The 12,835-nt window shown below is 46.1% G+C and overlaps 2 gene segments (V, D, J or C); both read left to right on the forward strand.

Annotated features, from left to right (window-relative positions):
• On the forward strand, positions 1-655 carry LOC127543876 (immunoglobulin lambda variable 4-60-like). The segment is given in 2 exon segments: positions 1-100; positions 222-655. Coding segments are annotated over 2 exon segments (453 nt in total).
• Positions 656-3,484: 2,829 nt separating this feature from the next.
• Positions 3,485-4,212, forward strand: LOC127549045 (immunoglobulin lambda variable 4-69-like). The segment is given in 2 exon segments: positions 3,485-3,660; positions 3,782-4,212. Coding segments are annotated over 2 exon segments (477 nt in total).
• The last annotated feature ends 8,623 nt before the right edge of the window (positions 4,213-12,835 follow it).

Consider the following 12,835-nt stretch of genomic DNA (forward strand, 5'->3'; position numbering starts at 1 on the left):
CCTGGACCCAGCTGGTTCTCTCTGGGGAGCAGAGCTCTCGGGGTCCCCTGCACCATGGCCTGGACTCTTGTCTGCCTCCTCCTGTTCACCTGCTGCTCAGGTCAGGGCTGACCCTGCTTGTCCTGCTCCCTCCCCCCTGTCCCAGGGTCTCCTGTGAGGGTCTCCCAGCACCTTCCCCCTCCCTCCTGTGCTGGGACATTAATGTCTGTCTGTGTTTCCAGGTTCCTTCTCCCAGCCTGTGCTGACTCAGTCTCCCTCCATGTCTGTGTCCCTGGGAGCCACAGCCAAACTCTCCTGCACCCTCAGCAGTCAGGAGAGCTATTACCCAATTGCATGGCACCAGCAGAGCCCGGGAAAGGCCCCTCGGTACCTCATGTATGTCACCAGCAGTGGAAGTACAGGCAAGGGCGAGGGGGTCCCCGACCGCTTCTCGGGCTCCGGCTCTGGGGCCAATCGCTACTTGTCCATCAGCAACATCCAGCCTGAGGATGAAGCCGATTACTACTGCGGAGTACCTTATGGTAGTGGTGGTAACTATGGTTTACACAGTGATACATTCAGTGGGGAAGTGGGACAAAAACCCCCCTGCCAGCCCAGCCCCTGCCCCACAGCTGGCCCCGACTTCTGACACAGCCCCAGCTGCTAAAGGGCCCGGAGTTTGTGCTTCCTCTTTCTCTGTCTTGGGCTCAGAGTCTCGTGTCCAAGACCTGCCCAAGAGCACACTGAGAGTAAGTCCCAGAAATGGATCATTTGTCTCCCCTGACCAGCACTTTGCTCCTTCCCAAGCTACTTCCCAGAGCACTGACTCCAGGGCAGGCTTTAGCTGAGCTTTCGGGCTGTGGTGGTGGAGGGGGCTGAGGGGCCCTGGCTCCCTGAGGCTGCCAAGGCCAGGCCTTTGTAGAGTGAAGGCTCTTTGAAGTTCCCATTGGCTCCTACCAAGTGACACGCCCACATAATTCTACAAAGAGACTTAATAAAGAAGCTCCAAGAAAGCCAAGGTGCCATTTCCATTCTGCATCATTGAGCTCTGGTACTTCTTTGTTTTTTGAAAGCAGAAAAGTTGTAATCTGTAGAAGTAAGTCATAGAAACATTTCAAAACTCTCCCTCGACTCAGCCAATGGACTTCTGTGTGATATAGAACATCTTTATACTCAACATTTATCTCAGATAGAAATTCTTGAAATTGTCTGTGATTTAGTGCATTAGCTCTAATGAAGTTAACACGAGATACCAGAATTTTCATAACAGAGTCCCACTTCAGTGATTTACTACACAGCACTTGTTGGTGGATGAGGCCGTGTATGACTATTGGATGAGAACGGTTATGTTTGTCCATCTCTTGGTTAATGTGAGCAATTACACCTTTCTTAGCCCCCATCATGTTAGGAGCATCATCAGTGGTCACACGGTCTAGTTTAGCCCAGTGCAGCTCCAAGCCATTCATAGTTTGGCAAACCTTTTCATAGATATCCTCTCCTGTAGTTGTTCCTTTGATGCTTGGCAGTGCAGCAAGCTCTTCTATGACTTCAAAATCATTTGTCCCACGAATAAAAATTAGAAGTTGTGCAGAATCACGAACGTTATTGCTTTCATCGAGTGCCAAGGAAAAATATGAAAAAATTTTTATGGAGTTTTGCAAATGCTGATGCAGATTGTCTCCCCTTTCTTCAATCCTCCCTGTAATTGTAGGTCCTGAAAGACTCGCTGTACTAAATAAATTGGCCTTCTCTGGACACATCTCTTTGGCAACAGAAAGAAGGCATTCTTTAACAAATTCTCCCTCCACGAATAGTCTGCCAGTGCGTGCTATTAGCTTGGCAGTTTGAAAACTTGCTCACAGTGATGAAATATTTAGCTGCTTCTGCTTCACAAAAATATTTTGCTCAGTTGTCAATGTATTTTTCAGTTTTAATATTTTATCTTTTCACACTTCTCCAACCAAACAATCATATTTATCTTTATGTTGAGTTTCACAGTGTCCACACAAATTATCTTCTTTGAACACAGACACTATATTCTGACATATCAGACATCCAGTTCTCTCCTTGTACTGCATGAAAAAGTAATCATAAGTCCACTGTTCTTTGAATTTCCTACACTGTGAGTCAAGTTTTCTTTTTCTTGACCTCATTATTTCTGAGGGATACCAAATTGCTATTAGTAAAATATATACATACATATATATATATATATATATATACAGCACTACAAAAACAATATACCAGCAATAACTTTGCCCACACAGAGAGATACAGACTGTAATGCCCAACTTCCTCCAAGCTGCCTCTATGCTGTGATGCCTCCATTTCCCGCACTCTCTCTCCCACTTCCGACCTTCACTGCTGCAGTGAATTCCCCCTGGAGCGGCTGTGACATGTGCAGCATGCACTCTACATCCCCCGCGCCTGTCTGTTATGGTGGCTGCCATTACTGTACAAGGCCACGGACCATCAGTTCTCCATCTTCTGCATCTCTCTCCCTTCCCCACACCACACACCCCAGCCTGGGAACTCACCTAATCGCCATATCGCCTCACACTGTGTCTCTTGCACTTGTGTCCCCAGTCTCCTTGTGGCCCCGTCACCTGCCAGGACTGAGGGAACTGGGGAAACGAACTCTCTGCTGGGGCCGAGGACATCCTATCTTTGGGGAAACTCCGGGACAACCTGAGGAAAGATGCTGAAGGAGCTGGAGCGGCTGGAAGAGAACAGGGGCCGATCCCCAGAGCTGGGCAGAGGCTCCAGGACAATGTGGGGCCACAGGTCACAGGGACGGGAGAACACCTGCCCAGAGAGGGACAAGGGTCCCGGCCTGGCTATGGCCAAACACGCTTGGGGACAGCAGGACTGCTCCATTTCCTTCATTCATGAAAAGTGACGGGGCAGGGGCAGCCAGTGGGGGCAGTGGATAGAGCAGCAGCCCTGAAGGCAGGAGGAAGTGAATTCTAATCTAGCTTCTGATACCTAACACTTCCTGGCTGTGGGACCCTGGGCAAGTCACTTAACTTCAGAGAAAAAAGAAAGAAAAAAAAAGTGATGGCGCATTTGCGGACCCACTAGATGTGCTGATTGCAACATTTGTGACTAAAGAGTGATGGAGGAGACACAGAAAAATTGTTATCATCCCATTGACCTGTGCACAGATGCCCCCTTGTGGGACTGTGAGCAGCAAGCTGGGCTCTCCTGTCTGTGGGGCCCTTTAGCTTTGCTGACAAGGCTCAAGTGACCTGGGGGGGGCCGGCAGCCACTAGATGGCGCTCTGGGGCTGGCTCTGGGCAGGAAGGAAGGCTGGAGGAGCCTGGGGGTCTCAGGGGGGATGAGCCCAGCTGGCTGTGGCTGAGGCTGCTCTGACCCCGGGATCCCTCATGGGTGACGTCTCAGCTGGGCTAATGCACGGGCTTCAAAAGCTGCATCCCCTCCCCCTGAAATACAGGACTTCCCCACGGGACAAAAGATTTAGGGCCAGGGCTGCTTAAGAAGGCCCAGATTTGCATCCAGCCCCGCCCCCTCCCAGCCCCATCCCAGGCTCCCAGGGAGAGGATAAGAGGGGCCTGGCAGAGCCCGGACCCAGCTGGTTCTCTCTGGGGAGCAGAGCTCTCGGGGTCCCCTGCACCATGGCCTGGCCTCTCGTCTGCCTCCTCCTGCTCACCTGCTGCTCAGGTCAGGGCTGACCCTGCTTGTCCTGCTCCCTCCTCCCTGTCCCGGGGCCTCCTGTGAGGGTCTCCCAGCACCTTCCCCCTCCCTCCTGTGCTGGGACATTAATGTCTGTCTGTGTTTCCAGGTTCCTTCTCCCAGCTTGTGCTGACTCAGGCTCCCTCCATGTCTGTGTCCCTGGGAGACACGGCCAGACTCTCCTGCACCCTCAGCAGTCAGCACAAAGGGTACACTATTTATTGGTACCAGCAGAGCCCGGGAAAGGCCCCTCGGTACCTCATGTATGTCACCAGCAGTGGAAGTGTGAGCAAGGGCGAGGGGGTCCCCGACCGCTTCTCGGGCTCCAGCTCTGGGGCCGATGGCTACTTGTCCATCAGCAACATCCAGCCCGAGGACGAGGCCGATTACTACTGTGGAGCATATTGTTGTAGTAATTTTGAGTATTCACAGTGCTACATTCAGCGAGGAAGTAGGACAAAAACCCCCCTGCCAGCCCAGCCCCCCCCCCCACAGCTGGCCCCGACTTCTGGCGCAGCCCCAGCTGCTAAAGGGCCCTGAGGTTGTGCTTCCTGTTTCTCTGTCTCAGGCTCAAAGCCCCGTGTCCATGACTTGTCCAACACCACACAGAGTAAGTCCCAGAAATGGAACATTTATCTCCCCTAACCAGCACTTTGCCCCTTTTCAAGCTACTTCCCCGGACAAGGACTCCAGGGCAAGGGGTTTTCTGAGCCTTCAGGTTGTGGCAGTGGAGGGGGGATGATGGGCTCTGCCTCCCTGAGGTTGCCATGGCTGGGCCCTTGTAGAGTGAAGGCTCTTTGAGGTTCCCATTGGCTCCTACCAAGGGACACGCCCACATAATTCTACAAAGAGACTTAATAAAGAAGCTCCAAGGAGAGGCAAAACCTTATAAAGGGAGCCCGGAGAGGTAGGGAGAGTTCTAGAAATCGTCAGCAGAGCAGGGAGCCCAGCTCTAGAATCAGGGGCTGGGGGAGCCCGGGGTGGCCAGGTGAGTTCCCGTTGGGAAGGGTCCCAGACAGGGCATCCTCTCCATGGCTCAGACTCTGACTGGGAGCCAGACTGTAATGGGCCAGAATTCTGGAGAAATGTACTTGAAACCAGGATTCTTACAACAAGGTGCTAAGTCAGCGGCACTGAGGAGACAGTGGTATCTAGTTCAGCGTGAGACTCTGTGGTTCAGTATGACTGACTTAATTTTGCAACAACTAATGGCTCCCTAGCGATAGAATGATTGGTTTGTACTCAGTGTGCTGTAATGATGGAATTGTAATAGAGCATAAACTGGGGACAAAGTCAGCCACAGGAGATTCCGTCTTGGACCAGCCTCTGGTGGCTCCGCTGCCTCCTGCACTGAAACCAAGCCCCGCCCCGGGGACTTCCAGAAAGCCAGCCCGGCCCCGGAGAAGGAGACCGACTGTGAGGGAGACAATAAAGACTTTGGACGTTATCCCTGTTTCTTGTGGTTATTATTCTGCTGAAACAAAGGCTGGTTCTGAGACCGCCAGAAAACCAACCAGAACCTTACACTAGACTGTCCCTGTGAAACGTCTCAGCACAAGAAGGCGTCCAAAGGCGCTGGCAAAGTCCGAGTCCTTCCATAAGGCTCTGGCAGGGGGGCCGACCCTCCATGATCCCGGGACCATCCATCCCCACAATGGCCGGTTCTGGGGGTCCCCAGGCAGCTAACCATGGTACTCCTGGAGATTGTGGCCAGCATCGCACAGGGAGGTTTCCTTCCCGTTCTCCAGACCAGCTGCTCTCCAACATCCTGAGGGTCAGTTACATGTGGTTCAGCGGCTGGTTCTAGAGCAGGTCGTGCTGTCTCAGGCCTGGGTTTGGATAATCCAGTTCTGGGGTTTCTCATCCTTTCAGCCCTCGTAGCTCTCCCCGAGAGCAGGCTTGTGGGTCTAAGGTGACCCCCCGGACACTTGCCAGGGCCCATGAAACCACAAGCTCGGACACCATGGAGTGGAAGCAAAGCCACTAGAAAGGAGGCGGGAACCCCGAGGACGGGGCCGGCTGCTGACCGTCCCTGCCCGAGAGCTGCTCCCTGCTGTTAGCCAGCACCCCCTCCCCAAGGGGCCGTGACCAGGATCTGCTGAGGGCAGCCTGGACCCTGAAGGCCGGAAACTCTGCCCCCCATGCTGATAATGAGGGCAGCTCTTGTTCAGCTCTGCCAGCCAGGCAGAGGCTACAACCCCCCGCTCTGGGTGATACCGCCCTGGCATTCGAGGCTCTCGCCCCACACAAGCCATTGTCAGTGCCAAAGGTTTAGGCCTCCAGCTAAACTGAAAAGTCCCTTCAGGGAAAAGTGCCCTCTACTGGTGTTCCAGAGAGAAGGCTGGCGCTGGGAGCATGAAGAGCTGAGTTCCAATCTGCCCTCAGACATTATGAATGGTTTCAATCTTGACAAATCAGCCTTTCTTGATTTTTTTTTGTCCATTAAATATGTATAAGAGCCCCTACCTCCTGTTGCTGTTTTGAGGAAAAATTGAGACAATATTTGTAAAGTCCCTTGAGAACCATCAAACTCTATTTTCATATTATTATGATCGCTAAGTCGACCAGTCGCACTCACAGAGAACTTCCCTTGGAATACTATAAGGTGATGGTTCTGTGTGGATCCAAACAACACGATACTTTAAAAAAAATTTTTGCTGAGGCAATTTGGGTGAATTGACTTTTCCCAGGTTCGCACAGCTAGGAAAGGTGATGTGTCTGAGGTCAGATTTGAACTCAGATCCCCCTGACTTGAGGGCTGGTGCTCAGTCCACTGCACCAGCTAGCTGCCCTAAATCACAGACCTTTGAAGAATCAGCCCAAGGGCATGAGTTCCTCAAAATTGCCTTTTATTTCAATGTCACTCACAATTTGGTCAGAAAAGGCAATGCAAGGACATTCCTAAGGTCTCTCTAAAGAACTTTAGAATCTATTATATGACATGAGAGACCCTGGCCCTCCCTGCACGGCGTGCCCTTCTCAGAGAAGGTACAGCTCAAGAATGGCCTCGAGCCCTCTCTAAAGAACTTTGTAACAGATTGGGAGACATGGGAGACACTGGCACAGAATGATCACCTGCAGCACAGGAAGCAGTGTGCTCCATGAGCAAAACGGAAATGCAGTTGCACTAAAGACACGTGAAATGTGCAAACTCAGAGACATCTCCATTCAGATGATTTGTGCCTGATCTATGGTGGAGCTTTCTGAACTCTCATTGGTATGATCAACCACAGTTGGGGCCCATTGTACATTGGCCATGACATCGTGATTTCCTTTTGGTTCTCTTTGAGAATGTAGGATGGACATCATAGTGGTTTGAATTTTGTTTCCCCCATTAGACTGTATCTTGAGATAGGGACCCTTTGCCTCTTTTTCCTATAACACAATGGTTGTAGTGTCCAAAGAAATAGTAGGTTCTTTTTTCCACTTAATGTTAGGTTATTTTTCCCAGTAACATTTAAAGACAGGTTTTGAGAATTATCTTTATAATGTTTTGAGATCTGTAAGAGTTCTACCTTATTCATGTTGTGAAAGAACACATCAAAATAAAAGCGAAAAACCACAAGAAAGGGGGAAGAGTGAAAAGAGTGTGCTTCAAACTGCATTTAGTCTCCCTAGTTCTGTTCTTGGATATGGAGGGGATTTTTATCAGAAGTCAACTGGAATTATCTTGGATGACTATTTTTGCCAAGAAGACCTGTGTATCCTAGTTGATTGTCATACAATGTTGCTGTTACTCTGCACAGTTACTTCTGGTTCTCCTCATTTCACTCTGCATCAGTTCATATAAATCTTCCCAGGGTTTTCTAAAATTCACCTACTCATCATTTATTATAGAATAATATTCCATTACATTCATATACAACAACTGATTCTTCCATTCCCCATTTAATAGGCTTTCCCTCAATTTTCAGTTCCTTGCAGCCACAAAAAAGAGTGGCTACAAATATTTTTGTACATGTGGGTCCTTTTCTTTTTTCTTTTTAATGATCTCTTTGGGATACAGATGCAGTAGAGACATTGCTGATTCAAAGACTATCCACAATTTTATAGCCCTTTGGGCAGAGTTCTAAATTGCTCTCCAGAATGAGTGGATTAGTTCACAACAGTTCACAACTCTACCATGAGTGTATTAGTGTTCCAATTGTCCCATGTCCCTTCCAACATTCATCATAGTATTTTTTTCTGTCATCTTACCCTATCTGATAGATGGTACTTCAGACTTGATTTTCTTTGTATTTTTTAATCAATAATGATTTAGAACATTTTTTCATATGACTATAGATAGCTTTAATTTTTTTTCTGTAAACTATCTGTTTATATCCTTTGACAATTTATCAACTGGGGGATGATTTGAATTCATATAAATTTGACTTAGTTCTCTATGTATTTTTAAAATAAGGCCTTTATCAGAAACACTTTTTGTAAAATTTGTTTCTCAGTTTTCTGCTTTCTTTTTAATTTTGGTTGAATTGGCTTTGCTTCCCCCGCAAAAAAAAATAGCTTAATGTAATCAACATTATTCAGGTTTTGTTTCCTAATGTTCTCTGTCTCTTGTTTAGTCAATCATAGGTTCCTCCCTTCTCCAAAAATCTAATGGGTAAACAATTCTTTGTTTTCCTACTTTACTTTGAGTAGGATCTTTTAGGTCTAAATTAGGAATCCATTTTGACCTTATCTTAGTATGGGATGTGAATTGTTGGTCCATACCTAGTTTCCACAATACTGTTTTCTACTTTTCTCAGCAGTTTTTGCCAAATAGTGAGCTATTAACCAAGAAACCGGAGTTTTGGAGTTTATCAAAGGTAAATTACCAGGGATAGAGATCACTGTGCCTTGTGTACCTTCCTATTTATTTCACTGATCCATCACTCTGTGTCTTAGTACCAAATGGTTTTAATTACTGCCCTTTTTAAATACAGTTTTAGGTCTGGTATGGCTAAGGTACATTCCTGTGCATTTTTTTTCCCCAATAATTTCCTTTATATTCTTGACCTTTTGTTCTTCCGTTTGGATAATTTTATAATTTTTTCCTAGCTCTATAAAATAACTCTTGGTGGTTTGATTCATATGACACTGAAGAAGTAGACTAATTTAAATGGAATTGTGATTTCTATTATATTGGTTCAACTTACTTTGAGCCATTTATATTTTTCCAATTGTTTAGATCTGACTTTGTGTGGAAAGAATTTTGTATACAGTTCCTGGCTTTGTCTTGGCAGATAGATTCTCAAATATTTTATATTATTTATAGTATATATTTTAAGTGGAATTTGGCTTTCTATCTCTTGCTACCAGGTTTGTTGGTGATACATAGAAATGTCAATGATTTCATGGGGCTTATTTTATATCCTGCAAATTTTCTAAAATTGTTAACAATTTCAAGTAGTTATTAGTTAGTAATGGGGTTATTTCATTATTTTGCTTCCTTTTCTATTAATTTGGCCAATTGATATTTTTGTAATTTCCATTTCATCCGTTTCAATTATGTTGTCAGATATACTGGCATAGCTAAGCAAAATAGCTACTACTTTTTGCTTTCATTTCCTCTTCATTGGTGTAAATTCACCCTTTTTTCATTTTTGATCTTGGTAATTTGATTTTTTGCCCCTTTATCTTATAAAATAAAACAAAGTTTTCCCAATTATGTTGTCTTTTTATCATAAAAGCAACTCTTACTTTTATTTTTTTAGTTCAATAGTGTTCTTACTTTTGGCTTTATTAATCTTTCCTTTGGTATTCAGAATTTCTAATTTAGTATTTAGTTGGTCTTTTTAAATGTGTTATTTTTCTAGATTTCTAAAATTACCTGCCTAATTCACTGATCTCCTCTTTCCTTACTTTATTCATGTAAGCATTTAAAGAAATAAGGATGCCTTTGGCCGCATCCCTTAAATTTTGGCATGTTGTTTTATTGCTGCTATTTTCTTGGATGAAATTATTATTTCTCTGATTTGTTGTTTGCCCTACTCATTTTTTAGAATTAGATTGTTTGGTTTCCAATTAGTTTTTTAATCTAGCTTTCATTTATTGCATGTAATTTTTATGGCCTCAAAGTCTGGAAAGGATGCATTTAATATTTCTACCTTTCTGTATTTGAGTGTCAGGTTTTATGCCTAATATGTGATCAGTTTTTTTTTTGTAGGTTGCATGTACTATAGAGAAAAATATATATTCCTTTCTCTCTATATTCAATTTTCTCTAGATGTCTATCATATCTAACTTTTCTAAAATTCTACTCACTTCCTTAACTTCTTTCTTGATTATTTTGTGGTTAGATTTCTCTAGATATGAGAGGGGGAAGCTGGGATTCCCCTCTAGCATAGTTATGATTTCTATTTCTTCTTGTAACTCACTTCATTTCTCCTGTAGGAATTTGGATGCTATACCACTTGTAGCACAAATTATTAGTATTGAAATTACTCCCTCGTCTATGGGATCCTTTAGTAAGATGTAGTTTCCTTCCTTACCTCTTTTAATTAGACCTATTTTTGCTTCTGTTTTGTCTGAGATCAGGATTGCTTCCCCTGCTCTTTATTACCTCAGCTGAAGCAGAATATCTCCTAAGCAAGCCTTTTGCTTTTATTCTGCATGTTTCTCCCTTACCATCTTCAGTCCAGCATTCTGGCCTGACAAGAACTTTGATCAAGGACTTTGATAAGAAAAATATCCCCATAGACTCCAAAATGTTGATATCCACACTTTCTGGGAGAGTTAAATGTTTGAAATAAAGTAGATACCAAACAGCGAAAAAATGGCCAAAGCAATTGTAGTATATTAATGAAAAAGAATACTAGTGCACAGGAAGACATGATGTGTGTGATGAACAAAGCATAATGGAAAGACCTATATGATCTGATGCAGAGTGAAGTAGTCAGGGCCACAAAAAAAACAAACAAACAAAAAAAAATGATATGCACAATGATGGCAACAATGTAAATGAAAAGATCTGAACCAAAGAATCAAAAGCAAATGTAGCAAAGTGAAGTAAATAGAGCCACAAAAATAATATGCACAATGATGGCAACAATGTAAATGAAAAGAACAATGAGACAACAAAAAAACCAAAGCAAATGTAGCAAAATGATGGAGTTCAAGTGGAGAGAACTGAGAATGACAAAGCAAATGTGCTTATTGAAGGTGACATACAGGAGGAGGAATTAGTGTGGCTGAAGACAGTTTGGGTAACTGAGATTACCTCCCAAGAAGCCAGAAATGCTAGTGACCGGGCTCTGGAAATACCCCTGCTTGGGTTACCAACCAGATCTAATGGGAAGACATTCTTAGTTCACCCCTTCCTGCAGGGGTCCCTCATTGCACATGTTCTCAGACAGTCTTAAGTTATTGATGAGTTATGCAGGCTTTTTTTCACCTTACTAAAATAAAAATGACCATTTGTCATGTGGAATTGCTCTCAGGGAGGGGAAGGGGAATAGGGAGGTCTATGTAAGATAGTGTGGTGATGTAAGAAACAGAAAACATCCAGAAAAATGATTAAAAGACCAGTTGGACAATGGGTCAATAAGTTATGGTATGTGAATGGTATGGAATATTATTGTTCTATTTTAATTAGATCTATTTTTGCTTTTGTTTCTTCTGAGCTCAGGATAGCTACCCCAGCTTCTTATTCCCTCAGCTGAAGCAGAGAATCTCCCATTCCAGCCTTTTGCGTTTGTTCTGGATATCTCCTTCAGCGCTTTGTCCCTTGCCAATTCCTTCCCAGCCTAAGGTCAAAAAGTAACACGGTGTGAGTAGAGCTCCTGCAGGTGCTGCAGTCACAGCTTTGGAAACTTGGGAAAGGGGGGACTGGCCCCAAAGAATGCGGCTCTGGAGGATAGTGCTGAGCTGGAAGTGACAGGATTTTGTCACTATCAGTGGTGATGGGGAAGAGGGAGAGTCAGAGACACAGAGAGAGACAGAGACAGACAGGCAGAGAGAGACAGAGACAGACAGAGACAGACGGAGAGAGGCAGACAGAGAAAGACAGAGGCAATAAACTTCTGCTTGCTGCTGCTCCCTCAAGCCGGCAGAACTTTTCTTGTTACCTGCAACAGAAATCTTCCAGGAGAATGGGAGCCACTTGAGGACAGGGCTGCTGCGCTGCTCAGTGGTGTCCCCGGCCCTTAACCTGGAGCCCCCACACTAAGCACTGCCCGTTTATGTCCATCATTCCTTGTCTATGCTCCTCTGGCAGAGGGGGAGCATAAAGGCTTCTTTAGGGGGGTCTGTCCCAGGGAGTCTCCCCACTTGCACTTGTGTCCCAAGTCTCCTTGCGGTCCTGTCACCTGCCAGGACTGAGGGAAGTGGGGACACGAACTCTCTGCTGGGGCCGAGGACATCCTGTCTTTGGGGAAACTCCAGGAGAACCTGAGGAAAGATGCTGAAAGGGCTGGAGTGGCCGGAAGAGAACAGGCTGATCCCTAGAGCTGGGCAGAGGCTCCAGGACAATGTGGGATCACAGGTCACAGGGACGGGTGAACACCTGCCCAGAGAGGGACAAGGGCCCCGACTTGGCTATGACAAAAGTCGCTTGGTGACTCCATTGGTGCAGGGGGCAGCAAGTGGGTGTGATGTGGTGTAGTGGATAGAGCACCAGCCCTGAAGTCAGGAGGCCCTGAGTTCAAATCTGACCTCAGACACACTTCCTGGCTGTGTGACCTTGGGCAAGTCACTTTACCCCAATTGCCTCAGGGAAAAAAAAAGCAAAAAATGATGGTGCATTTGAGGACCCACTAAATGTGCCGATTGCAGTATTTGTGATTAAAGAGTGATGCAGGACACACAGAGACACACGCAGAAAAAACGTTATCATCCCATTGACCTGTGCACAGATGCCCCCTTGTGGGACTGTGAGCAGCAAGCTGGGCTCTCCTGGCTGTGGGGCCCTTTAGCTTTGCTGACAAGGCTCAGGTGACCTGGGGGGCGGCAGCCACTAGGGGGCACTGTGGGGCTGGCTATGGGCAGGAATGGGGCCACATCTCAGCTGGGCTGGGCAAGGGCTTTCACGGCTCCATCCCCTTCCCCTGGGAGACACGCCTTCCCCAAGAGACCAGTGACCCCACATTTAGGACTCAGGGTGTGGTTTAAAAACCCAGATTTGCATCCAGCCCCGCCCCCTCCCAGGCCCATCCCAGGCTCCCAGGGAGAGGATAAGAGGGGCCTG

This window comes from Antechinus flavipes, chromosome 1 (genome assembly GCF_016432865.1).
Source record: "Antechinus flavipes isolate AdamAnt ecotype Samford, QLD, Australia chromosome 1, AdamAnt_v2, whole genome shotgun sequence".
Lineage (NCBI taxonomy): Eukaryota > Metazoa > Chordata > Mammalia > Dasyuromorphia > Dasyuridae > Antechinus > Antechinus flavipes.